This window comes from Mauremys reevesii, linkage group 20 (genome assembly GCF_016161935.1).
Source record: "Mauremys reevesii isolate NIE-2019 linkage group 20, ASM1616193v1, whole genome shotgun sequence".
Taxonomy (NCBI): domain Eukaryota; kingdom Metazoa; phylum Chordata; order Testudines; family Geoemydidae; genus Mauremys; species Mauremys reevesii.
In genome coordinates, this window is record NC_052642.1 from 5397821 (window position 1) to 5424637 (window position 26817).

Below are 26817 nucleotides of genomic sequence, written 5' to 3' on the forward strand. Positions count from 1 at the left end.
TAGGTTAGGGGTTTGTTACAGGAGTGGGTGCATGAGATTCTGTGGCCTGCATTGTGCAGGAGGTCAGACTAGATGATCATAATGGTCCCTTCTGACCTTAAAGTCTATGAGTCTATGTTGGGTAATTTAAAAAAAAAATGGTATGAGAAATACAGGGGATGGATCACTTGATGATCACCTGTTCTGTTCATTCCTTCTAGGGCACCTGGCATTGGCTACTGTCGGAAGACAGGACACTGGGCTAGATGGACGTTTTGGTCTGACCAGTGTGGCTGTTATGTTCACCCTGCCATCTTAACTCCCCTAAAAATGCAGTTTTTGTAATTCTGAAAAAATAAAGTTCCTCTAATGTTGCAAGCACCTTATTTCATTGGGAAAGCATTGCACAATCTTTAACTGTTGTCCTGGTTAGTGTGCCACTAATTCTGAGACCCAACACTCTCATCACCTGGATATGAGATTATCCTGTGGGAAGACATAGCCCCTTGGTAGGATTCAGCGGCTGCCATGGGGAATACGGGACTGAACGTGAGCGTGGTTCTACCTCTGGGACCTTTGCCGAGCTGGCTGTGAGCACAGCTGTCTCTGGGCTTCGGCAGCTCTCCGTGGATTCCAAAACAGACCAGAGAAGGAAGAGCTGAATGGGATTCCTCTGAAGCAACTTCTCGAAGGTGCTGGTAAGCTCTAGTTGTTGCAGCTGCTGCCAGGTCTTTCCCCAGCTACAGGAGTCAAACCATTTGCTCCTGTGGCTCAAATGTCTCATGCTTCCTTAGACAGACAGGGAAGGGGGTCTGCGCATTTTGGGCAGGGGTGTTCCATCAGCCCGGCTGTCGGCTTTTTCCTATTTTAAAAAGCCCAGAGTCCAGCTTTCGGCGACTGCAATGCAGGTGTTTGAAGTCCATTTTGGCTCTTTAGCAGGAGGCATCAGAATCCTCCAATTCAAGAAACTCTTTTCCTTTTGAAACCTGACCTCACCCCCAACCACTTGCTCACTGTCCTAGGCTTCCTGACCATGTCACTGAGCTATATAAAGCACGGGAGGCCAGCCTATCCCTGTAGTACCAGGGGAGGAAGCCAGTGGACGGGCTCAGAAAAGCAGAGTGAGGGTGTCCCAAGCTGGTGACCGTCGCAGCATTTTGAATTCTCCACCCCAGGTATGGAGGGCAGGGATGGGCAGGAACCAGCGGGATGCAATGCACTGCCGTCGGACATTAAGGAATTGACTAGTTTTTATTTGGAATGCATTTCCACTGCGGGGGTGGGGAACTCGAGTTCAGTGACAGGTGACACTGACAGGCTGCAGGGGCAGCTAATGCTGCCCAAATATGGCTAGGAACCGAAATGCGAGAGAGTCTTTTCTCACCATGTGATGCATGCACAGTGACCCCACCGTTTACTGTGCTGAGTTTTAAGACTGCAACACCCCCCCCAACCCTCACACAAATTGGCTGCTGACAAAAAGATCTTCTGGGCTTTAAATAATGCTTTTAAAAAGCCAGGTCAGCCCCTTTCATGCTGAGGAGCAGTTTGGGTTTTGTTTTAAATGCTTCAGCCTAGCAAACCACTCCAATTGCCGTACTGATCGTACACCAGTTCTGGCAGTGGAAAGGGCTTGGGCTGGTTCTAGAAATTCTTTCCTAGGAGTAGGGACAACATGAGTCTTTAATCTGAGGAAGTCCTTAGTTAGCCTTTTTCTTTCTTGCCTTGTTGACTGGATTTTTAAAAGGCTGCTTTGGGATTTTGTTAACAATTAGAGTTGGTTGACATTTTATAAGAAAAAATTTAAATGGCCGTGTGAACATTTGAATTTTGACGAGAAACTCGCATGGGGTTTTTGCTTCTGAAAATGTTTTCCTATAATGACGAAATACAAAACATTGCAAAATTAACTTGTTTTGCCCCTTCTTTCATGCTTATGTAAGGGTCTTGACTCACCGCTGCGGCGCCTCCCGTTGGTCGTCCTTAGGGAATTAGTTCTCCCAGCATCCGGAGCACCCTCTGCAGGCCTGTGATCTGCCTTACCACCGGCCCCGTGTCCCTCCCAGGACCCCGGTGCCCTTGTCTTGAGTGCTGCCCTCCCCGGCAGTAACCCTCACAGCCTCAGGGTCTCCCCCTCCCAGGGGAACCCCCACCCCCTATCCCCACTTCGCCTCAGTATTTGGCTACTGCCAGTCCCCATCTAGCCCCCCGCTCGCTGGGGCAGACTGCAGTGTAAGCCACTCATCATAGGCAAAGGGGGTTCGGACCTGCTGCCTCTGCCTACCCGTGGGCTACCCCCTGCAAGCCAATACCTAATGGGCCTTACCAGGCCTGCAGCCTGGGGCTTTCCTAGGCCGGAGCTCCCCAGCTCCCTAGACCTTTCCCCAGCCCTGCTCCAATCTAGGTTCCCTTCTTGGCACCTTGCAGCCAGGCCCTTCTCCCTCTACAGCCAGAGGGAGACTGCCTGGGCCTCTGGCTCACTGCCTCTTATAGGGGCCAGCTGGCCCTGATCGGGGCATCGCCCCAGATGAGCCTACTTTGCCCCAACCAGCCCAGGCTTCTTGCCCCAGCCACAGCCCTGTCCTGGGCTGTTTCTAGCCCCGCAGGGCAGGAGCGGGTAACCACCCCGCTACACTTACCACAGAAACCCGGAACGCAATAGGTACACTTTCCACAGAAATGCAGTGTAATACTATAGACCAGGGGTCAGCAACCTTTGAGAAGTGGTGTGCCAAGTCTTCATTTATTTACTGTAATTTAAGGTTTCGCGTGCCAGTAATACATTTACAGGGGCTGGCGGATGGAACCCCAGACTGGCAGCGGGCTGAGCGGGGCCGTCGGCCGGGACCCCGGCTGGAAGGGGCTGGCGGATGGAACTCCAGACTGGCAGTGGGGGTGGCAGACAGAACCCCATACCGGCAGCGGGGTTCCCTCCAGCCTGACTGTTCACCTTTTGGAATGACCCATTGTAATCCCCCTTTAACCAGTTCCTTATCCACCTTCCAATTCTCATATTAACCACATCTTCTCCAATTTAATTAATAATTTCCCATGTGGAACTGTGTCAAATGCCTTACTGACATCCAGGTAGATTAGATCTACTACATTTCCTTTGTCTCTAAAAATATCAGTTATCGTCTCAAAGAAAGAGCTTGGGCTGGCCTGGCATGATCTACCTTTTGTAAAACCATGTTGTATTTTATCCCAATTACCTCTGTCCTTAACTATTTTCTCATTCAAAATTTGTTCCAAGATTTTGCATACAGTTGAAGTCAAACTAACAGGCCTGTAGTTTCCCAGGTAACTTCCCCCCTCCCCTTCTTAAAAATAGGAACTATATTAGCAATTCTTCAGTCATAGGATACAGCCTCCAAGTTTACAGATTAATTAAAAATCCATGCTATTGGGCTTGCAATTTCATGTGCCGGTTCCATTAAATTCTTGGATGGAGATTATCCATGGCCCTTGATTTAGTACCATTAAGATGTCTGAGTTTGACTTCCACTTCGGATGTGGTAATTTCTATCTCTATATCCTAATTCCCATTTGCCACCCTGCCACTACCTCTAAGCTCTTCATTAGCCTCACTAAAAACTGAGGCAAAGTATTTATTTAGGTGTTGGGCCATGCCTAGATTATCTTTAATCTCCATTTTAGCAGTCCCACTTCTTTCCTGGTTGGAGCTGTATCACATACATTAATATATGTAAATAGGCTGCCAACATTCTCCAGGGCTAGTTTTAAGAGCAGCTACGCTTCCAGCAACAATGTGCTGGTTCTCCCAAGTGATGGCAATATGAGCTTTCAGTTTCTCTCCCCTGCTTCCTTAACCGTCAGTGAAGTGGCTGTAAGTGCTTGTGTTAAAATCTGCAGTGCATGGCCTCTTGCTGAAGCTGCATGCGTGGGTTGGGAGATCATGAGATCAGACTGGTTCGAGGTTTGACTACTGTGGCAAGGCAGCCCTTCTGCCTCGCCGGAACTAACGCTCCCTCCTCTGACAGGGCCGGGGTAAATCAGCCCCACTCTGGAGTGTGTCTGTCTTCCCTCTTCGGGGTTTGTTTCTCAGAGCCTTCCCGGTAGGCCCCGGGGCAGGCCTGAGGAGTGCTCCTCTGCCAAACCAAGGGAAACATGTCTATAACGCACCGAAAAAAAGGGAATATCTTTTCCTGGCCCCCTCACTGGGGCAGGTGTTGTCCTGTCGCTGGCCCTGGGGTGTCAGTCCTTCCCCTAAACAGGCATTGGGTTTGGGTGTCTCCCCTATGGGGAGGAGCGCAGTCTGGAGAAGCTGCTCTCCCTACTGCCACCAGCCTGCAGTTTGTGTCTCTCTTCCCCCACAGGAGAGAGGTTTCAGGCAGCCCTTAATTGGACTCAGGTCTCCCTAATTGAACTGAAGTAACCAGCTTGTGGGGAAAAGGGTCTTTAGCATTCTAGGGCGAACATACCTGTTTTCCCAGCCCCTCCTGCAGCCCTCTGGCCTGACATTGTCACACTACCCAGGCACTGGGATCTGGAATTCCAGACTTCTACTGTTTAAAATAAATGTACATTAGGAAAGAATCCCACGTAGATGGAGGAATAGTTCCTTCCATCTCGGGCGCATTCAGTCCAACTTCCCTGATTCCATAATGCTTAGCTCCCTACTACAGGGCAGCAAAATTATCAAGAAAGGGCTGTGAAAAGATTTTGGAGACAAATTAGGGCAACTCCCCATCCCAGTATTGCTACCCTGATGCTGACATGCTGCACTGTCCTGTGCTAGTTATCCAGCATTATGCATCACTGGTCCATCAGTACAAGGGGGATGTTTACTCTTCCCTGCACCCTATGAGGCAGGTACTTGAGCACAAAAAGTGCTGCGCGTTTTACAAATATTAACCAAAGCATTAACTTACATTGATACCGCACCAAATATTATGAGATGCCGAACTGTGGCTTCCTTCCCCAGATGGAGGACCCGGCTCGACTGAAGGAGGAAGGCAATAAGTATTTTCAGGCCAACGACTATGAGAATGCTATTAACAGCTACACCAAAGCCATGAAACTTACCATGGACAAGTCACTGCAGGCTGTGCTGTACAGGAATAGGGCGGCCTGCTTCCTGAAAAAGGTGAGATGAGAACCTCTGAACTGGGGCTGGAAGTGAAGGATTATAGCAACTAGTGATGGCGGACAGGTGGGTTGGGGCATTGTGGGGCTTATCTGCTCACTTTATTTTTAATATAGAAAACAGTGCTGCTCGCACTACCAGTTCCGAAATGTTTTTTGCTCTCTTCAGCATATCAAGTTGTGAGCCCGGGGACAGGCCGGGTACTCGTGTTCTGCAATAGCTTTGAGCCACCTGCGTCACAACTAATTTTGAAGACGTTACTTTGATCTAGATACACTAAAGTGCATTTTTCTTTCCATGGAGTGTTTCTGGTTGGGCCATAATGCCAAATTGGTGACAAGTATTTGTAGAGGTCTAGTGTGAAGGGCTAAAAATCCTAGAATCTCAGGGCTGGAAGGGACCTCAGGAGGTATCTAGTCCAACCCCCTGCTCAAAGCAGGAACAATCCCCAGACAGATTTTTGCCCCAGATCCCTAAATGGCCCCCTCAAGGATTGAACTCACAACCCTGGGTTTAGCAGACCAAAGCTCAAACCACTGAGTTTTCCTTGCCCTCCAGAGGGGTTTGTTTACTGGGAGGGAATGGAGTTGAGCCACTGTCCTCAGTTGCTTGTCCTTGTGTCGGAGCCTTCCTGCCTATTAAACAAACAGGATCTGACTGGAACACACTGCCTAGCACAAACCACATGGAAACAAGTTCTTAAAAAGCAGGGACCATACAAATAGAGGCCTTCAGTTATTCTCAACCTGCCAAAGAGCTGTAGCCCTGCAGTATTAACTCTGCCAGCACTCACTGCCAAGGGGAGGTTAATTCCAACAAAGTTCCAGGTGACACTGTTTGAGGATGAAGCAAAAATACCAGATGCTACATCCCACTATGCCTCCGGGGCATAATGTACTAGCTGAGGAACGTTAGCCTCTGGGCTCAGCCTCTAGAGAAGGGCCCCTTGCTGCTTACCAGCTAAGGGAGATCTTTAGCCCAAACGATAGATGTTTTTGGTAGCAGAGGAACCTGAATTCCTGACCCTCATCCCTCTGTGTAAGTTTTATATAGACGTGTCTCTGCAGTATATGAACTTGGGTGCCTGCTTATCCACAATATGTTGTTAGCACACACATCAAAGGAGTCTAACTCACACTAAGCTGGTTTACGGTGATTTGCTATGATGATTTCTACAAAAGACCATCATACACAAGCCTGCCGATTGCCTGATCATCTTCGCTACTGACATGGTCAGGAGAAAAACCTGAAATGATGCAGAACCAGCTCTTTGGAGCTTCTCCATTGCTCAATGGTTGTACTGGAAGCTGTACAATATGTCTTATGTGACAACCTTTCTCAGCCCTACGTTTCTATGATTCTAGACCAGTACGGAAAGAGTGTCTATTGCCCATCTTTATAGCTAATAAATCTCTCTTCCCTCTGAATCGACAGGAGAGCTATGCCCAAGCAGCATCGGACGCTTCTAGAGGTAAGCAGAAAGAACTCTAAAATGTGGGATTTGAAGTTTACTACATGCACTTGCTCCTCCATCTAGTCTGTTCTCAGATCTGGTTTTGTGTCCGCTTTAAACTTTTATTTTTAAGTGTGAGTTTAACTGATGGATTGAATTATTTGCTTGGTGTTAGATTTTGCATAAATGAAAAGGTAAATACAAAAAAGGTATCCCATAACTAAATACTATCTATTGTACTCGTGTAGCGTTACTGTTTTGTGTAGTTCAAGAAATCAGCTATAAAATTGTGTTGCTTAGAATGTTAAATACCAGGATTCTTTACCAGTTCATATAAAGTTCATCCTCTTAACTTTACAATGAAATGAGAGCATCACTGTTCCATGTGCTCATAGAATGGGGTGTGCTGGGGAACAGGACTACAGGTATCCTCTAGACATGTCCATTGTGCTTAAAGGGGGATGAAAGTGTTCTACCCGGGTAAACGTGTCCTTAAAAATTGAAGATTAAAAAGATCCCAAACGTCAGTGAAGGCACTCTCATTAGGAAAGGGATCGATAATAAGACAGTAAATATCATAATGCCACTATATAAATCCATAGTACGCCCACATCTTCAATACTGTGTGCAGTTTTGGTTACCCCATGGAAAAAAGATATATTAAAATTGGAAAAGGTACAGAGAAGGGCAATAGAAATTATTAGGGGTCCGGAACAGGTTCCATATGAGGAGAGATAGAAAAGACTGGGGCTTTTCAGCTTGGACTACTAAGGAGATGTTCTGATAGAGGTCTATAAAATCATGAATGGTGTTAGAGAAAGTGAATAGGGAAGTGGTGTTTACTCCCTCAAATAAACTGGAACCAGGGATCACCTGATGAAATTAATAGGCAGCAAGTTTAAAACAAACAAAAGGAACTAGTATCAGAGGGGTAGCCTTGTTAGTCTGGATCTGTAAAAACCGACAAGGAGTTGGAAAAGGAACAACTACTTCACACAATGTTCAGCCAACCTGTGGAACTCATTGCCAGGGGATGTTGTGAAGGCCAAAACTATATTGGGGTTCAAAAAGAACTAGATAAGTTCATGGAGGATAGATCCATCAATGGGTATTAGCCAAGATGGTAAGGGGTGAAACCCCATGATCTGGGTATCCCTAATCTCTGACCACCAGAAGCTGGGACTGGATGACAGGGGATGGATCACTCAATGATTGTCTGTTCTGTTCATTCCCCCTGAAGCACCTGGCATTGGCCACTGTCAGAAGACAGGATACTGGGCTTGATGGACCATTGGTCTGACTCAAAATGGATGTTCTTTTTTTACTTTGGCAAATCCATTCAGTGAAATAGGGGGAAAAAAAATCTCTTCCCTAGACACAAATCCATGTTCAAGTGTCAGTGTGGATCCCACTCTAGGTACATGTGAGCCTCACGCACGCAAGAGCTGAATCTTTTGACTAGCAGTGTCCATTGGGCTACGTCTGTGCCATGCATGTCCTCCTGGCTCCCCACCCCCCAAATCCAAGGGCATGGTGACCACTACTGTCCCTCTGGTCCCTCTTTCCACCCGGGACAGTGAGACGGAATTAGTGATGTTTGACCCACGATCTCTTAGCCCTTTTTCCCCTGATTCTGAGTCAGATTAGAATCCGTTTTCTCCACCCTTATTATTTTTCCCCTTTTAATTCAGAATCACTAAACCTTTTGTTTCGCTTGGTGCCTAATGGCAGACTCCCAGCCTGCAGGCTCTAAGCCCTGCCTATCTTGCAATGGCTTAATCCCTTTCATTGACTGCCACAACCATTGTCTCTTTTGCCTTTTTGTAAGTCTAACTAGCTTGGGTACTTACAAAGTGCCCATCACCATAATACTTGAGCGGCTCACAATCCTCGGGTATTATCCTCACAACTGCCCTGTGAGGCTGGGCTAGACTGTCATGCCCGTTTCACAGACGGGGAACCGAGGCACAAAGAGACTAAGTGACTTGCCTAAAGTCACACAGGGAGTCTGTGGCCCATCAGGGAATGGAATCCAGGTCTCAAGTCCTAGGCTAATCTCCTAACCACTGGGCCATATTCCAGACTGGGGTTCTGTTCACTGAACAGTCTCTCCATGGACATGGGATTATTGGGACACCTGCCTTGAGTTTCATCTGATGGACAAATGCATGCAGGCTACCTCAGACCCAGATGAGAGAAGATCGACCTCTGATCAGGTCCCTGTAAAGTCAGCCCCTACGAGTGCCCCTACTCAAATAAAGACTTGGCACTGGCGACCACTCCAGTACCAGCAATGTCAGTATGGAACCTGGTGCTGCCTCTTCCCATGGTATAAAGATCCTTGAAGCGGTTGTTGCATACTGGCCCATCCGTCCGAGATCCCCCTCCTGCCTGGGATCTCAATGTCGTTCTTGCAAGAGGTGCTTTTGGGATGCTCTTTATACCATCTTTCCCTCAAGACTCCTCTGAGCTGAAATCACGTTGGCTAGAAGGGTCAGTGAAGCCGAGCTCTCATGGTTGAACCCCCTTGTGCAACAGAGTTTTGAGACCTCCTCTGAGGCTTAAGCCTAACATGGTCTTGGTGTTCCATTTGCACAGGCTCCTACCTTATCTGTAGTCTCCCAAAAACCCATTCAGCGCTTGGGGAGAAGAAACTTCACACTTGGGACATTCGGGGACCTTATTACAGTGTTATATATTGGTATGTTAAAGCCCTTCAGACTGTCTTCTCATCTCTTCGTGGCCCTCTCCTCCAAGAGGATATCAAAATGGATCACGCAGTACCTATCAATCAGCTACCAAATGGCCAACGGACCGCTCACTCCACCAGAGCACAAACTACCTCTTCTACCAGCTTCAGGAATGTGCCAAATTGGAAATCTGTAAGGGAGTTCTGGGAAGTAACTCCCTGATGTTCGTTAAGCACTGTGCCCTGGAACGGGCTACAAGGTCAGATGCCACGTTCAAGAGAGCAGTATTACCATCCCTGGTAGGTTAGATCAGTCAGGATGACTCAACCCCACCTTCCAGGTGGGATGCAGGTTGTCAGTCACCTAAAGTGGGTTCCACACTGACAACATAGATTCATAGGCTTTAAAGTCGGAAGGGACCATCATGATCCTCTTGCATATTGCAGCCACAGAGCCTCACCCACCCACTCCTGAAATAGACCCCGAACCTCTGGCTGAGTTACTGAAGTTCTCAGATCATGGTTTAAAGACTTTGAGTTACAGAGAATCAACCATTTACACTAGTTTAAACCAGCAAGTGAGCTGTGCCCCAGAGTCTCCACCAATCTAACCGGGGGTGGGAATTCCTTCCTGACCCCAAATCTGGCAATCAGTTAGACCCTGAACACGTGGGCAAAAACCCACCAGGCATCTTAAGGAACCAATGACTCTAAGTCACTGCTCTTTCAGAAACAGATATACAGAGTGCATTTGCCTGTGTCAGCTATCAGATAAGATAGAGGTTTATTGAAGAAACAGGGTAACTGAGCCCTGGGAAAGTGCCGTGTACCTTCATTGTTACTGTCTCTGTGAATCCTCTGTATGGGGCTGGACTTCGAAGCAAATGTTGATGCTTTTTGTACTTGATCACTTTCCTAGCGATTGACATCAATGCTGCGGATATTAAGGCCCTGTACAGGCGCAGCCAGGCTCTGGAAAGCCTGGGGAAGTTGGACCAAGCCTTCAAAGACGTCCAGAGATGTGCCACCATTGAGCCCCGCAACAAAAATTTCCAGGAGACCCTGAGGCGTCTGGGAGCCAAAATTCAGGAAAAGGTAAATGCCTTTGCAGCAGCACCAAATGCTTGGGCGGTGCACGCAGAGCTTTGCATCCAGGTGTACTGACGCTGTACTCCAGAGCAAGCGTATCCACTGAGTGTAGCTGGTAAATGTCACTCGGAGGGCTGGAAGATGACATGCAGTGTGTTCAATGGCCTGTACTCCACACAGAGAGAACAGCTTATGGCCTGAATCTCTGGCTCTATCGTAGAGCTGCAGAGGTGGCAAGAGACACATTTCAAAAGTCAAAAACCAAAGCCAGTGTGCAGTTGAAGCTGATTTAACAGGCCGTTTAAAATGATTGCAGTTTGAGAGAGATGTGTGCAGCCTAAACAGAAAGGGGAGAACGCCGCCTCGGGGTTCCGCCCTTGTGCCCAACACGTGACGTTCTTTCATCCCTCTACAGCTGCGCATTCAGTTCTCCACCGATGCCAGAGTGCAGAACATGTTTGAAATCCTGCTGGATGGGAACAGTGAGAGAGAGAAGCGAGAGAAGGTGAGACTTAAAAGGCAGCCGGGGAGATTACTGATACTAACTTTGTCAGACTTCAAAGCCCACAGTCAGGAGCAAAAGTCGTCCTTGCCCTCCCCAGCCATTCATAGGGCTCCAGATACATGAACAAATGGAAGGGGGAAAGGGAGGAGCTGAACTCAGTGAGACAGCAGAGAAGTGACATGCTCAGGGTGGGAGCCCCGCAAAGCCGCTGGAATGTCTGCAAAGCTCCCAAATCACAAACTCAAGTCAAAACCAGATCTGGTGTCTGCAGCTTAGGCCCGTATCTAACTGCCCACCCCTTATTCCCCCTCTTCCTGCCGCTTCCTCCTCCCCCAAAACGTTTGCCGATGTTCAAAGGGAAGGACCCCAGCTCCACCTGCAGGACTGCTCTTTGCTCAGAGAGCGCTCCCTCCACTTCCCGTGGGACATTATTCCACAGCCTAACATTGTGGCTCTCAACCTTTCCAGACGACTGTACCCCTTTCAGGAGTCTGATTTGCCTTGTGTTCCCCCAAGTTTCACCTCCCTTAAAATACTTGTTTACAAACTCAGACATAAAAATACAGTGCGCTATTGCTGACAAACTGCTGACTCTCTCCTTTTTACCATGCAATTATAAAAGAAATCAACCGGAATATCAATATTCTCCTTGCATTTCAGTGTATAGTCTATTGAGCAGTATAAACAAGTCGTCGTATGAAATTTTAGTTTGTACTGACGCCGCTGGTGCTTTTTATGTAGCCTGTTGTAAAACTAGGCAAATATCTAGAGGAGTTGAGGTACCCCCTGGAATTCCTCTGCATGCCCCCAGGGGTACACGTACCCCTGCTTGAGAACCACTGGCCTAACAGATCTTGCTGTCAGGAAACTCTTCTTTCCCTTCATTATGCCTAGCTGTCCCCCCTTACACCACCCCACATGATTCCTTTTCAGTCTTGGTGCTAAGCCTTCAAATATTTGCAAACTGTTAAAGTTTCCGAAACCTCACTTAGCCAACCTATATTGCCTTACCCCTTTTCCCTTTATCCCTCTATGGCTACGTCTACACTAGGCGCCGCTGGCAGTGGCGTTTAGTGTACGTGTAGCTACACGCTGCAGCGAGAAGCACGGGGAAGGAGCAAGGAGGCAGTGGAACACGCTACACTGCTAAAAACAGCCAGCACGGCTTGGGTGAGAAGAGAGCCGTGTGGGGTTTGTACCTGAGTACGCACCTTGTGTCCTTCAGGCATCTTTGCTTGTCAAAGCCGTGCCTCTCCATCTACACAGCTGTGTATCTCTGTGGCAGGGGGTCTACATGGATGTGTACATTGCAGCCGCTGAAAGAAGCGCAGTGTAGACATACCCTAAATCACTCCCTTCCTTCATGCATCAAAGTCTCCTTCTGAACGCAACTAATTCGCTAGGATGTGGATTGAGACAATCATTTCATAGAGGCCAATGAACAGCCATTGATATCACTCCTTGATTATTGACCCTCTGACTTCTTACACCTCGTTTTTACCCAGGCTGCGAACAATCTCATTGTTCTGGGGCGGGAGGAAGCAGGAGCCGAGAGGATATTCCAGAACAATGGGGTAAAGCTGCTGCTGCAGCTGATAGAAACTAAAAATCCAGAGATGATCCTAGCGGCCGTAAGGACCCTTTCGAGCATGTGCACTGGACACAAGGCACGGGTAAGTCATTTGGCTCAGAAATCCTGCCTCAGTCTCTCACTATAACCCGGGGACTCAAAGGAACCTGCTTCTCGCTATTTCAGAATGGCCATTCTTACATCCATCTTACTAAATCTCCTCTTACTAAAAGGACAAGAAAAATAAATTTTGAACTCCTATGATCTGGCTGTTCGTGGAACCGAGTCTGTTTCTAAAAGACAAATAAAAAGCGAACCTTGCACTGAATGAAATACAGAGAAGCCAGAGGGTGAAAGTTAGACTTTATAGGGTGCAAACTTGACAGGCTGAACCTGTGATGCTGTTCTTGGATTTCAGGTTCCAAGAGATCCTTCAGCACGTAACGGAGGCTGGTTTAACACCGGCCCTTGTGAAATAAGGTGTATGTACAGCCACAATCCTGTAGGAGGTGGCAGTGACCAATGGTGGGTTAAGCCAGTATTCTGGACTCCATGCCAAGGGGTGTGAGGTGACTTGATAGAGCAGCGAGATACATGGTCTCTATGAGAATGATGGGAGGTGATTAGCCAAGACCTTCATTAGGTGATGTCAGAGGCTGGAGGAGGAAGATCAAGGTATCTAGAAAAGCCCCAAAGTTTTGATGGGCCATGAGCCAGCTTTTAAGTTAACCCACCCTGGCGAGTATTGTGGTCCTCAAATGACTCATAAAGTAGCCGTCTTAGACTTATGACAGTCCAGACTCTGTACTGATCAGCAGTAAGACTTGAATTTTGGAAGGTGTCATGGAGTGTGAGGGAGGGAGGCCCCTGCACCCCCACACTTCCTGCGATTCACCGTGACTCTCAGCCAGCCAATAAAACAGAAGGTTTATTAGACGACCAGAACACAGTCTAAAACAGAGCTTGTAGGTACAGAAAACAGGACCCCCTCAGTCAGGTCCCTCTTGAGGGGGTGAGGAGCCCAGACCCGGGTTCTGGGTCTCCCTCCATCTTCCCCAGCCAGCTCCAAACTGAAACCCCTTCTTGCTGCTTCACCAAGCCACACCCCCAGCTCCTCCTCCAGCCTTTGTCCAGTTTCCCGGACAGAAGGTGTCACCTGGCCCCAACCCCCTCCTGGGCTCAGGTTACGAAGGGCAGCCACCATCGCTTACGTGCTAGCCGTCAAGTATCATCCTTCAGTGAAGTCACACCCTTATTTCCCATCCCCATCTAGTACTGGTGCCCCCCCCCAGGGAAACGGAGGCAATGCCCCGTGTTAGCAGAAGACAGTAAACTAGTAAAACTTCCATGCAACGTTACCAGGTTAATACTCCCTACTCCGTCACAGAAGGAATAAGCAGCTGAGAGATTGAGACCATATTTATGTGGCTGCACGTGGGGATACACACAACATCACCGGAGACAGGTGCAGGCTTGACAAAGCCCTGGCTGGGATGATTTAGTTGGGGATTGGTCCTGCTTTGAGCAGGGGGTTGGACTAGATACCTCCTGAGGTCCCTTCCAACCCTGATGTTCTAGGATTCTATGACAGCACTACCTACCAGTGGCCAGTCAGCTTTCGCTGAGCTCAGGACATTTTATTTAGAACCAAAGCATGACAAATAAAACATTCTATAAAAACAGACAGTCCTACCTAGAGGCAGGTTCCAATCTTTCAAATCCTTTTAGCTCCCTCTGTTTGTCTCAGGTCAAACTGAGGCTCAAAGGCAGGTCACTCAGTCAGTTCAGGCTCACCCGTTCTATCAAAAGCCCTTTCTTTGTCCACTGGGCCTCTTGACCCGCTCTGAACCATATATGCCACTCACCCCAAGGCATGGTGCTTCTCTGGAGTGATCTATCCTAGGATTCGCAATAATCACCCCCACTGATTTTTAATTCCTGTAGGAAGCTCTGTAATGGTCCCCCATGGAGCCAGAATACAGTCCCTATCCCACAAAGATACAGATCAGTTACCGATAGAAAATGTTATGAATGTTCCCTGTGCCAGAAGTCACAGGCACATCTTTTGAAGCAGCTGTGCTTCCGAGGGCTTTCATCTGTCACACAGGTCACTGTTAGGGTGACCAGATGTCCCGATTTTTATAGGGACAGTACTGATTTTGGGGGCTTTTTCTTATATAGGCTCCTATTACCCCCCCACACCCCTTGTCCCAATTTTTCACACTTACCCTCTGGTTACCCTAGTGTAACAGTCCGAGGTTGGGGCCGTGCCCTCTCAGGGGCCGTCGGGAGCCAGGCCGCCTCACTACACGGCCCCAATCGGACTCCAGGTTCTGAAGGTTTTGGGGTTCTGCCCCTCAAGCAGGGGCGGAACAGAAGGCACACAGTTACTGCAATGAGTCCCAGCCCTCAGTCAGGGCGGGACAGCAGACACTAGGTCTAGGCTCAGACCCTTTCCGCAGGCTGAGCACCCATAAAGTCAATAAGCCACGGCCCTCATTCAGGCCGGGGCAGCGAACCAGTTCTAGGCTCCGGTCCTGGCAGCCGGAGCTGAGCAGTTACAAAGTCAGTAAGCCCCAAGCCCTAGCTCAGGGCGGGGCAGCACCCAAGAATCCAGGGAGCTCAGATCCCCCTGCAAGCTGAGCAGTATCAAAGTTAATAAGCTAAGCCCAGGCCCTCAATCAGGGCGGGGCACCAAACACAGCCGTTCTAGGCTCAGCTCCTTACAGCAGGAGCTGAGCAACAATAATCAGTAAGCCCCAGCCCTAGGTCAGGGTGGGGCAACAAACAACAGTCCTAGGGGCTCAGGTCCTTGCCTCAGGAGCCGAGCTATGGCAATGGTTCCGGAAGCCCGGGCCCTTAGTCAGGGCGGGAAATAAACAATAGTTCCAGGCTCAGGTCCTTATAGCAGGAGCGGAGCAGCAACGATAGTTCCGGGCTCAGGTCCTTGTATCAGGAGCTGAGTAGCAATGATAGTTCAGGGCTCAGGTCCTTGTATCAGGAGCTGAGTAGCAATGATAGTTCAGGGCTCAGGTCCTTGTATCAGGAGCTGAGTAGCAATGATAGTCAGTAAGCCCAAGCCCTAGGTCAGGGCGGGGCAACAACCAATAGTTCAAGGAGCTCAGGTCCTCGGACAGGAGCTGAGCCACAGCAGGTGTGTGCAGGCTTCTAGGCCTGAGCGCTGGTGTGAGGGGGAGTCTGCCACCCGTGAGTGGGGTGGCAGGGGGGACACCGGCCCACCCACTCCACTGTGCCCCAGCCCGGGGCCCTAGCAACGGCGTGGATCCGCTGCTGTGTCGGTGGGGTCCTGACCGAAACACACCGACATCGGCTCTTCCTCTGTCGTAGCCAGACTGGGGTCAGCTACCCCCGGGCTACTTCCCATCTCCCCCTCCATGGGTACCTGCTCCTCGCTGGGCTCTGCGGCGGGGTCCCACACCATGGGCTCCTCGGCGTGCTGAGGGCTCTCTAGGTCGGGCTGCTCCTCCGGACTCGGGTCATGGGAACGCTCGGGCAGCTCCTCGGGGTACCGGGCTCGGGGCAGGCTCGGCCAGTCCACCTCCGGGTACCTGGCTCGAGGGAGGCTCGGTCGGTCCGCGTCCGGGTACCTGGCTCGAGGGAGGCTCGGTCGGTCCGCGTCCGGGTACCTGGCTCGAGGGAGGCTCGGTCCGTCCGCATCCGGGTACCTGGCTCGGGGCAGGCTCGGTCTGGCAGGAGCCTGAACAGGAGCGTCCGTCCTCTCCGGCCGCTGGGCTCCAACTGAGTGTTGAGGCCGGGCTTTTATACTTCCTGTCCTGCCCCTTGACTTCCGGGGGGCAGGAACAGGTGGCGGTGGCTCCGCCCACTGAGGTTGCTGTTCCGGTTCCTCCCTCTCAGGGGCCGTCGGGAGCCAGGCCGCCTCACTACACCTAGTCACTGTACACCATTTCACTGAGTCCATCCACCATCTGGATCTATGTGCAGGCTGTAATGTGTACTGCCCTAAACAATACCTGACTGATTACTGAGCCACCACTGTAGTAGCATTATTATTTATTTGTATTCTTGTCGCACTGAGGATGCTTCCTCGTCACTGAGCAGGACCCCATTGTGCTGGGCGTGTGAAAGTCTCCCTGGGAAAACTGCAGTTATAAAATACAGATAATTAAGTCCTCCCTTCTAGCCAATGGCTGGAAACTGCTCTCTCTAGTCTCCCCATCAGGATCTTAGTAGGACAGAAACTGCTCCTATAAATGCAAATGTGAGGCAGGAAGTAAACATATAAAAATAATACATCGTAATATATATAGTACAAAATAATGGGGTCTAAATTAGCTGTTACCACTCAAGAGAGATCTTGGAGTCATTGTATATAGTTCTCTGTAAACATCCACTCAATGTGCAGCGGCCGTCAAAAAAGTGAACAGAATGTTGGGAAACATTAAGACAGGGCGAGAGAAGACAGAAAATATCATATTGACTCTCTATAAATCCATGGTATGCCCCCATCTTGAATACTGCGTGCAGATGTGGTCCCCCCACATCTCAAAAAAGATATACTGGAATTGGAAAAGGTTCAGAAAAGGGCAACAAAAATTATTAGGATTATGGAACGGCTTCTGTATGAGGCGAGATTAATGAGACTGGGACTTTTCATCTTGGAAAAGAGATGACTACGGGGTGGGGGGGATATGATAGAGGTCTATAAAATCATGACTAGTGTGGAGAAAGTGAATAAGGAAGTGTTATTTACTCCTTCTCATAACACAAGAACTAGGGGTCACCAAATGAAATTAATAGGCAGCAGGTTTAAAAGAAACAAAAGGAAGTATTTCTTCATACACTGCACAAGTCAATCTGTGGAACTCCTTGCCAGAGGATGTTGTGAAGGCCAAGACCATAACAGAGTTCAAAAAGGAACTAGATAAGTTCATGGAGGATAGGTCCATCAATAGTTGTTAGCCAAGATGGGCAAGGATGGTGACCCTGGCCTCTATTTGCCAGAAGCTGGGAATGGGCGACGGGGATGGATCACTTAATGATGACCTGTTCTGTTCATTCCCTCTGGGGTACCTGGCATTGGCCACTGTCCGAAGACAGGATACTGGGCTAGATGGACCTTTGGTCTGACTCATGGCCATTCTTATGAAGTACAAAACCACTCCCTGTGCTGTACTGGACAAATTCAATATTCTCCTGTTATTTCATTGCCTATGCCAAGTGTTACATTTTAATGAGTGTGAAATGTAAATTGCTTTATGTAGATAATATGAACTATAACACTGAATCCTATCTTTCATCTGGGCAGGCCACAGCAATCCTTCACCTCCTGGGAATTGACAAAATTTGTATGTGGATGGCTGTGGATAACGAAGAAATCTCTATGGCTGTTTGCAATCTCTTACAAGTCATTACAGACTCCTTATCGGGGGAGGGAGAGAAAGAGCAACATGGGAAAGAAGCAGCTCTGGTGCTGGGTAATTAATTCTATGTAACCACTGAATGATGACAGATGTGAAGAGATCTCAGATTCCCACTGCACTGAACAGTAGATCCTGCACATTCTGCTTTTAGTTGCCTGTGGGTGGATTTGCAAACACCGAGGCCAGGGGTCTAGGCTACATAATATCCAGCAACAAGCACGGTTAAAAACACCTTTATTCAGAAGACCTTCAGACCCCTGAACCGTAATTAGAACGAGCAATCAGAATGCTTTTCTGTGCTTGTATGAAATTGACATGTGGACTAGGCCACAGCCCCATGTACATTCTAGTAAAATAACCATTCATAAGCGGTATTCAGTAGGGTCATCTGCCTTCAAAGTGCTGCTTCTTTTAACCTGCTGCTGCCTTGTCTCTTGTGCAGACACGAAGAAGGATTTGAAGATGATCACAATGCACCTGCTGGACATGCTGGTCAGTAAGAAGGTGTCTGGGCTAGGTCGGGACCAGGCCCTCAACCTGCTCAGCAAGAACATACCAAGAAAGGATCTGAGAATCCACGACAACTCTAAAACCATCTTCGTCATTGACAGTGGTGAATTTCCCCACACTTAGACTTGAATGTGTGTCACGTGCAGCAAAACTTCCCAAGCCGTCCTCTCTTAGGGACACTTTAGAACAATCCCCATCTAGAAAAGTAATCCGATGTGGTGAGACTCCACACTCTGGATATTATTCAAAAAGGAAGATTTTTTTGTGGATTTTTTTTTAAACCTGTTTTTGGGGGGTTGAGCTGAGCTCCACTGAAACACCTCAACCTTAACTCCTTCTTTTAACAAAGATTTCTTTATGAAAATTTAATCCAGAATCTCCTCTAACATTTCAAAGCCCCTCTTCCTCAGTGCGAGGCCGTCATGCCACTAAAATCAGCAGGTTTTGTGTCTCTCTTTAAATAAAGGACAGATCCAGTTGATGAACAAATACTGTGAAGAAGAGAGTTATTTTGCCCATAATTTTATGACTGCTGTTTAACAGCTCAATTCTGCAAACTTTATTGTCATGGGTAGAGTCCTTACTTGCATCAGTAAATCAATTGCTTACATGTTTGTCTAAGGGTTAACAAGGTTGTATTAAGTTAGTTTATAGGCCAGATGTCTGAAAATATTGCAATCTGTACAGTTTGCTGCAGGAGAACGTCCGCTGCACAGTCCATAAATGTGGTACATGCCTGTCCTCTCTCAAAGCCCTATTAATTCTGTGTCCCAGGTCTAAAAAAGATATTGAAAGTCGTAGGCCAGGTTCCCGAGCTGCCCAACTGCCTGCCCTTAACGGAGAACACCCGGATGATCGCGTCCATTCTCCTGAACAAGCTGTATGACGACCTGCGATGTGATCCCGAGAGAGATAACTTCAGAGAGATCTGTGAAGAGTACATCAAGTGAGTGAGGGCGGGGATGGAGCGCTTCCTGGGGACGGACACCCAGAAATGCAGAGTAGAGTTCCCAAGGGCCTGGGATTGGACCAGATGCTGTGTAATGCTTTCAGATTCTTAGCAGTGGGGACTGGGCCAAAATAAAGTGGGCCCTGTGTCTTTTATTCTTCCGCTGTAGTTAAAAAGCTCTTTGCAGGCTAGAGCTCGTCAAGGGAGGAGGCAACCGGAAAAGCACTAGGTCGTGAGGGCGCAGTCGTGCCTCCTCCTGTGGCTCGCAGGGAGGCCACACTACGTCACCAGGTGCAGCATCCCGGCCTTTGTAACAGGGTTAATTCCCAACGGTCAAGAGGCCCTGGGCAGGGTAGAGCCGGTAAACACTCTATAGCGCTAGCCCTTAGGCAGGGAGGCAGCCATGGGGTGGCAGGGGAAGGGGAACGCAGGCCTGCCTGACTCCCCTATGTTCCAGCCCAGGGCCCTAACAGTAGCGGGGTGTCCCACCACCGGGTCAGCAGGGATCCTTCACCAACACGCTGACCGGCTGTTAAGCCACAACACCATCAACTAAACCTCTGGGCTACTTCCTACCCAAGTTCCAGGTCTGGCTCAATGGTCTCCGGTTTGTCAAGGTATTCGGCCACCAGCAGTCCTACCAGCTTCAGCTCCTCGGCCTCAGGCCTCCCCAGGTCAAGGCCGCCGCCTGGCTCGGCAGCAGGCTCGGTGGGCAGCAGCAAGCAGGACGTGTCTGTCTCCTTCCCTGGCTCGACCTCTACTGGGCTAGGGGCTCTGCCTTTTGTACTTCCTGCCCCGTCTCTCAACTTCCAGTGGGAGGGCCGGAGCTGGCCAGACTCAGCCCAGCTGGGTGGAGAAAGTAGTCCCCTCCCCCTCCGGCTCAGAGGGAGGCCACACTGCGTCATTACGCACTGAATGGTTCAACCGATTGATAATGGAAACACTGAGCCTCTCCTCTTCAGGCTGTTAGGCCTGAATAAAGATGTAGCACAAAAACCAGTTATGTCAATCTGACTGAAGTCAGCATGTTTCATAAAGCCCTGGGAAAAAGTGAGATACGAAAGGGAGGTGCATTCCTCAAGTTACCAGCTGCGTTAACTCCTGTCTTCCAGTGTCTGGTGCTTGGCAACTATGCTGATAAGCAAGTTGTGATGCCCCAGCAACTTTCTTATCAGCATAGTTGCCAAGCACCAGACACTGGAAGACAGGAGTTAACGCAGCTGGTAACTTGAGGAATGCACCTCCCTTTCGTATCTCACTTTTTCCCAGGGCTTTATGAAACATGCTGACTTCAGTCAGATTGACCAACGAACTTCGCTGTTGGGGTTCGAGTCCCCGACAAGGCTGCCATTGAAATCTAGCCTACAAGCCATGGCGCAGTCATCAGTGACTGAACGCAGGTCCTCTTCCAAGTGATGCAATCTGCATCTTGTACTTATAAAGTGCTTTTCACCCATACCTCTGCAAGCACTGTTCCTATCTTGTGCATAAAAATAAGGGGATGTTCAGAGTTGGTCGCCGTGATACAAGGTGCTGGACTAAACTCCAGTTTGGAAATGGAGCCCAGTTTGATAGAGGATGGTGGCCACAATGCGTGGGCCTCAAGGAAAGAGACTGGTAACGCACCAGAGGCTCTGACAATAACACTTCAGTCTCCCCCTCTAATCCTGCCCCCTGCTGACTTTTTTTTTTTGCTGCCCCCTACAGGAGCAAGGTTGACCCTCAGGACATGGATAAGACTCTCCATGCCGTCCAGACAGTGTCTGGGATCATGCAAGGGCCTTTTGACTTGGGCAACAAGCTGCTGGGCATGACGGGTGTCATGGAGATGATGGTGGCTTTGTGTGGCTCCGAAAGAGAGATCGACCAGCTGGTGGCTGTGGAGGCCCTCATCCATGCTTCCACCAAGCTGAGCCGGGCCACCTTCATCATCACCAACGGGGTGACACTGCTGAAGGAAGTCTATAAGAAGACCAAGAATGAGAAGATCAAAATTCGAGCTCTGGTGGTAAGTTTTCAGCCCTCAGCCTGCTTTGCTACCTGCCAACACTTTATCATCCTGTCCTAGGAAGAGCTCTGCCTCTGGATTCAATCCAGGTTTGCAATCCTGCAAAGTAGTAGCATCCGCTGCTCAGCCAGGGTACTATCCGTGAGAGCTTGCACTCGCGTTCCTCCTCTAAAGAGTTTGGGGGAGGAGGAGGGCATGGCAGCTTGCAGGTCTCAGCAGAGAACAAGCTTTGTAATGCAACAAAATTCTCATTCTCCTTGTGTCTGCCATCTTGGATTCCTCTCCATGAGGCAGTGGAATAGCAGTGACTGCTATATAAAGTTGAACCACTGTGTCAAGTTTCTTTTAGGGCTTGTGCGTGGGGACTAAAGTCTTTCCATTCATATAATAGACAGTGAATCGAGTCAGGGCTTCAAAAATATAAATGGAAAACCTCCTTAAAGCAATACAGAATTTTGCTGTAATCTGTATCAGTTTATGTGGAAGACAGTTCATTACCTTTCTCTTAAATTTCAGCTGGACTTCTGAGAATGTTACGTATTCCTGTATCTAGTTACATAGTATCCTTTCAATCTCTTTCTCAGGGTCTTTGCAAGCTGGGATCAGCCGGAGGCACTGACTATGGCTTGCGACAATTTGCTGAGGGATCCACAGAAAAGCTGGCAAAACAGTGTAGAAAGTAAGCAGAACTGTAAGGTGCTCTTGGGATTCTTCACCTGTTACTTGTGTTCCACTCCTTTCTTTCCAAAATATTTTTAAGTACCCTCTCTACTGGAGAGGTTTTCAGATACATAGTACTTTCCCTCAGTTGACTAAAAAGTTGTCTAACACTGACTCACTGATAACATCTAGATGATACTGAACAGAGGTTTCTAGCATTTCTGGAAATGTTTAGGTATCCATGCCTAGAACTCTTATACCTCATTTTCTGTTTGCCCGTCCCTAGTTCACTTTTGTTAGCATCAAAATCCATCTGGTTACTCACTCACCAGCTAAGAAACCAAAGAAGATAATCGTATTGTCTAAAAGGTATAATATATTAAAGGTCTCTCTTATAAAATGCATACGTACACCACCACCACCCAGCTTCCCTAGAGGAACTTTGTATCCAAAGATAACTTTCACCATTAGGATCTATGGTTTCCGGAGTCTGCTGCATGGGGTCTGAAGATGCCATTAAAAATAAAGCACAGTTCCCCAGCACCCTTAGGGGTTTTGCCTCTTCCTCGCTTGTAAATCTGTTCTCATGGAGCTTTTGTCTCGTTCAGGTGGCTGTGCAGCACCAGCATTGACATCCGCACCAGGAAGTGGGCTGTGGAAGGTCTGGCATACCTAACCCTGGATGCAGACGTGAAAGATGACTTTGTGGAAGATAAGCCAGCCCTGGAAGCCATGTTTGAATTAGCGAAGGTATTGTCTCCTCTCCACAGCCCCTTGCCAAGCTAAAATAATCCCGTCTTCTGCCTCCAGCCTTGCAAACATTGCTTGGGTTGATAATCTTGATGGGCAACCTTGAAGGTGACAAAGTGAGGGGGTGTTTATTACCATCATTCACAAATTGATATGATGCCTCCCAATGTCCCACCAGGCTGGTAACAGTCATCCACCAGCTGAACAGTATCTTCCTTCGGAATGCTCCGTGTGTCACTTATCTCTTGCGGCATTGCTTATAAGTATCTGTACAGCCTTAACATGGTGATAATTAAGTGCAAAGATATCAAGTAACTTGCCCAAAGCTGCACTATAAAACCCAGAACAGAATCCTAAACCGAGTCCTAAACCCCACACTCTTCTCCAGCCGCTACGCCACACTACCAGTGGTCCCCTCAACATCCCAGTCCAGTTCACTGTTTCCATTTATCGTGTAGACAAGTGACAAGACTATCCTGTACTCTGTGGCTTCCACGCTGGTGAACTGCACCAACAGTTATGATGTCAAAGAGCTGGTCCCAGAGCTTGTGCAGCTGGCGCAGTTTTCCAAACAGCATGTGCCTGAGGAGCACCCCAAGGTAGGTTGGTTGTAGCCAGGACCACCGACCCCCCTATTACTTTTCCTCAGATGGTGGGGATTCCAGAACCCCAAAACAACCCTTCTGAGAAGTGCTGTATCCCCAGCTGCTTCAGGGGAAGGCTTAGCTATGGACTCCACATAGTAACGTTGCTCATCTCCTGCCGTTTAGGTTTTTACGTGTTGAGCTGTATGTCCCGGGGACTAAAGGAAGATACAGACTATTTAAAGTTTAAGCAGTGCTTTTTTCATTATAGAGATGCCTCAAGGCCTCAAAATGAGGCTGGACCCCCACTGTGCTAGGGGCTGTACATCCATAAAGTCAGTTCTTGTCCTGAAGAATTTACAAGCTAAACACATAAAACAAAGGGCAGGGGGAAACCGAGGCACAGGAAAGCGATTTGCCCCAGGTCATGAGGCAGGTCAGTGGGAGACATGGGACCAGCAACAAGCTCTCCTGAGTCCCAGTCCATTAGAGTCCTGCTGCCTGCCTACCTGAGGAGACGGGATCTTACCAGGCAGCAAGCCGGGGCGCGAATGTCCACCACAGCAGCTTGCCCCCGCAGTAACGTCCCGTGTGGACATGGGCGCCGGTCAGTCAAAGCTCTAGCGAGAGCAGCGCTGTACCTCCATCGGAAACCGGGAGTAGTTACTGCATACTGCAGAACTCTTAGTGCGCAGCGCCAGCATCTCTACAGGACGGTAGTGCGAGTCCAAGCTGCGCAGTCCAGCTTTCTCCGCAGTAACGGCTCAGGCAGACAAGCCCTAAGTACGTGGGCTGGTAGCTGTAGAGACTCTGATGGGAGCCCTGCTCATTCTTTTTGAATGCCCCTTTCAGGACAAGAAGGACTTTGTTTTGAAGCGAGTGAAACGGCTGCTGAAAGCTGGTGTCATTTCAGCCCTGGCCTGTATGGTGAAGGCTGACAGTGCCATCTTAACGGACCAGACCAAGGAGCTGCTAGCCAGGTATACCTGCCTCACTCAAACACACACTGAGGTGCAGAAGCAGCATATCTAGCACTGAGACTGCATGGGCAGCTCTTTGGGTAATTACTGTAGATGGTCTTACACGAGAAAACCTTCACTGAAAACCTAACGTGGGGGCTCCACTGCATTTTACAGCTCAGTTTAAAGCCCAAGCGGCTTAAACTTCCAAGTCACAGAATAAACTGGTTTGGTTGCAAATGTATTAACCACTGAGCCACATTAAAGCTCTTCGCGCAAAGCGCAATTTACATTGTGTCAAAAGAAAACTGCGTGCTGTGGATTCACACCAGTGAGGTCGGCTAATAAAAGCTAAAGGTGGCAGCAGAGGAAAATGAGTTTTTTCAAACATCTAAATGTTGGTCCTGAAACTAATTGCCGATCTATCACTAGGCTGCAGTTTGAATTGCTAATCTTACAAAACTTTATACAAATCTAATGGAACGGGGAGGAATTGAAGAGGATCGAAGCTGTTACAGTTCTCTAATTTAGGTGATAGAATCATAGAATATCAGGGTTGGAAGGGACCTCAGGAGGTATCTAGTCCAACCCCCTGCTCAAAGCAGGACCAACCTCAACTAAATCATCCCAGCCAGGGCTTTGTCAAGCCGGGCCTTAAAAACCTCTAAGGAAGGAGATTCCACCACCTCCCTAGGGAACCCATTCCAGTGCTTCACCACCCTCCTAGTGAAAAAGTGTTTCCTAATATCCAACCTAAGTGTTATTGCACTATATTAAAACTTCGGTATTAATGGTGAATATACCTGCTGAATTTAGTACTATTCACTGAACGTCAGCCACTCGCATCATACCAGAGTGAACAGGTGGGATGGAGTCTCTTTGCAGATCGGTTTAACTGAGCAATGCTGTTTTTTTGCAGGGTATTCCTTGCCTTGTGTGAGGATCCCAAGGACCGTGGTATCATTGTAGCTCAAGGTGGTGGAAAGGTAACTGATTATCATTACACCTTTAGAATATTCTGAAACGGATGCTCACAGTTAGCAATGTTCAGCCTCTCCAAGCCATCTGGGTTTGCATATGTGGGGAACGGTTGTCATATAACACGAGCCATGGGGTGCCTAAACTAATTATACACATTGCTAATGATCTGAAGCCTTAACCCCTTGATAAAAGGGAAAGTGGACCTCCTGGTTATGGTTTTTAACTTGAACATGCAGGAAAACTAAATTCTTCTTGGAGTGATTGCACGTGTCTGTTCCACTGTAGGTGTCTGTGTGCTCCAGCGCACAACTGTTGGAGTGTTTCCCTTATGCCAGTGGTGCTCTTGGACCTCTTAACGAGCCCCCCCCCCATCACTTCTGCTTCACACACACAATCACCACTGCCTCCTTCACCCCAATCTTCAGGCCCTTCTCCTGGTGGCCTGGAGGCTTTGTAGTGAATTTCAGCAAAGGAGTCCTGCTCTAGAGAAGTTCAGGACATGCTGCAGAATAATAGGAAACGACCAACTGGAAGTATTTGCCTGGCTAAATAGAAGAGATTTTCCGTCTGGTCCAAACTGAAAGGGATTTTCCCTGTTCTTGGTTATGTTCAGCACATGCTGGACTCTCTCCTGTCCTTGAAACAACAAGGCCTGGCGATTAGCCTATCAGAATATACCTGAGGACCATGTCAGCCTTGCGCCCACATGCGGAGAACCGTTCTGTCTGTTCCAACCCGATGGCCATACGATTTTTAAAGGGATTGGACAGACTGTTCCTGCAGGTACAGAGCCCTGTTCCACCGTGGAGCCTCAGTCTAGTCTTAACAAAGCTGCTGAGTCCCCTGCACCACCTTGAGCCCTAGTGACTTGCTCTGTTGCACCTTTTGATGAAGGTAACGTTTTTAGTAGCCATTACATCAGCCAGGAGAGTGGGGGAGTTGAGGGCTCTAACATCTGATCCTCCGTATATGGATTTTTATGCAGACAAAGTCTACCTTTGTCCTCATCCAAGTTTTCTTACAAAAGTGGTCTCCATTTTTCCTATTAAGTATGCAATTTTCTTACCGACCACCTTCCCAAAACTTCATGGTAATAAAGGGAAGGAGAGATGACATGCTTTGGATGTTAGATCTTCAGTGTTTTATCTGGAATGGACTAAACCTTTCAGGTCTTCCTCTCAACCGTTCATTGCATTTGTGGACAGAATGAAGGGCAGTCCTGTTTCCATGCAAAGGATTTCGTTGTGGATACGCAGTTGTATTCAACTGTGTAACCAGTTGGCTACCATGAAGCCACCAAATAGTGTTCAGTCGTTCAACTAGGTCCCAGTGACCTCTGTGGCTTTTCTGGCTAGCACGTCCATATTGAACGTTTGCAAAGCGGCAACTGGTCATCATGTCATGCACCAGCGTAGCAAGAGGCAATCTCTCAACAATCTAGAGACCATGTTAAATTTGGATGAGTGGTCTTCCAGTCCCTGTTCAAACAGACTCCAAACCCACCTCCAGATGGGACTGCCTGTGAGTCACCTACAGTGGAATGGGACACATGCAGTCACTCGAAAAACTGTAACTGCTGTTCAAGATGTGTTGCATGTGTCCATTTCACAACCTGCCCTCCT

The 26817-nt window shown here is 48.5% G+C and overlaps 1 protein-coding gene across 1 annotated transcript in view; it reads left to right on the plus strand.

Moving 5' to 3' along the window:
• Nucleotides 1-425: 425 nt before the first annotated feature.
• Nucleotides 426-26817, plus strand: part of UNC45B (unc-45 myosin chaperone B) — a 35175-nt gene continuing 8783 nt past the window's right edge. Inside the window, exons 1-16 of the mRNA XM_039508534.1 lie at nucleotides 426-677; nucleotides 1002-1154; nucleotides 4925-5086; nucleotides 6521-6557; nucleotides 10148-10323; nucleotides 10733-10822; nucleotides 12328-12495; nucleotides 17680-17848; nucleotides 18237-18407; nucleotides 19079-19250; nucleotides 20961-21261; nucleotides 21846-21940; nucleotides 22530-22671; nucleotides 23130-23270; nucleotides 24108-24235; nucleotides 25134-25200. Coding sequence (XP_039364468.1) covers nucleotides 4925-5086; nucleotides 6521-6557; nucleotides 10148-10323; nucleotides 10733-10822; nucleotides 12328-12495; nucleotides 17680-17848; nucleotides 18237-18407; nucleotides 19079-19250; nucleotides 20961-21261; nucleotides 21846-21940; nucleotides 22530-22671; nucleotides 23130-23270; nucleotides 24108-24235; nucleotides 25134-25200 — 2019 coding nt within the window. The 5' untranslated portion in view covers nucleotides 426-677; nucleotides 1002-1154. The remainder of the gene's footprint in view (nucleotides 678-1001; nucleotides 1155-4924; nucleotides 5087-6520; nucleotides 6558-10147; nucleotides 10324-10732; nucleotides 10823-12327; nucleotides 12496-17679; nucleotides 17849-18236; nucleotides 18408-19078; nucleotides 19251-20960; nucleotides 21262-21845; nucleotides 21941-22529; nucleotides 22672-23129; nucleotides 23271-24107; nucleotides 24236-25133; nucleotides 25201-26817) is intronic.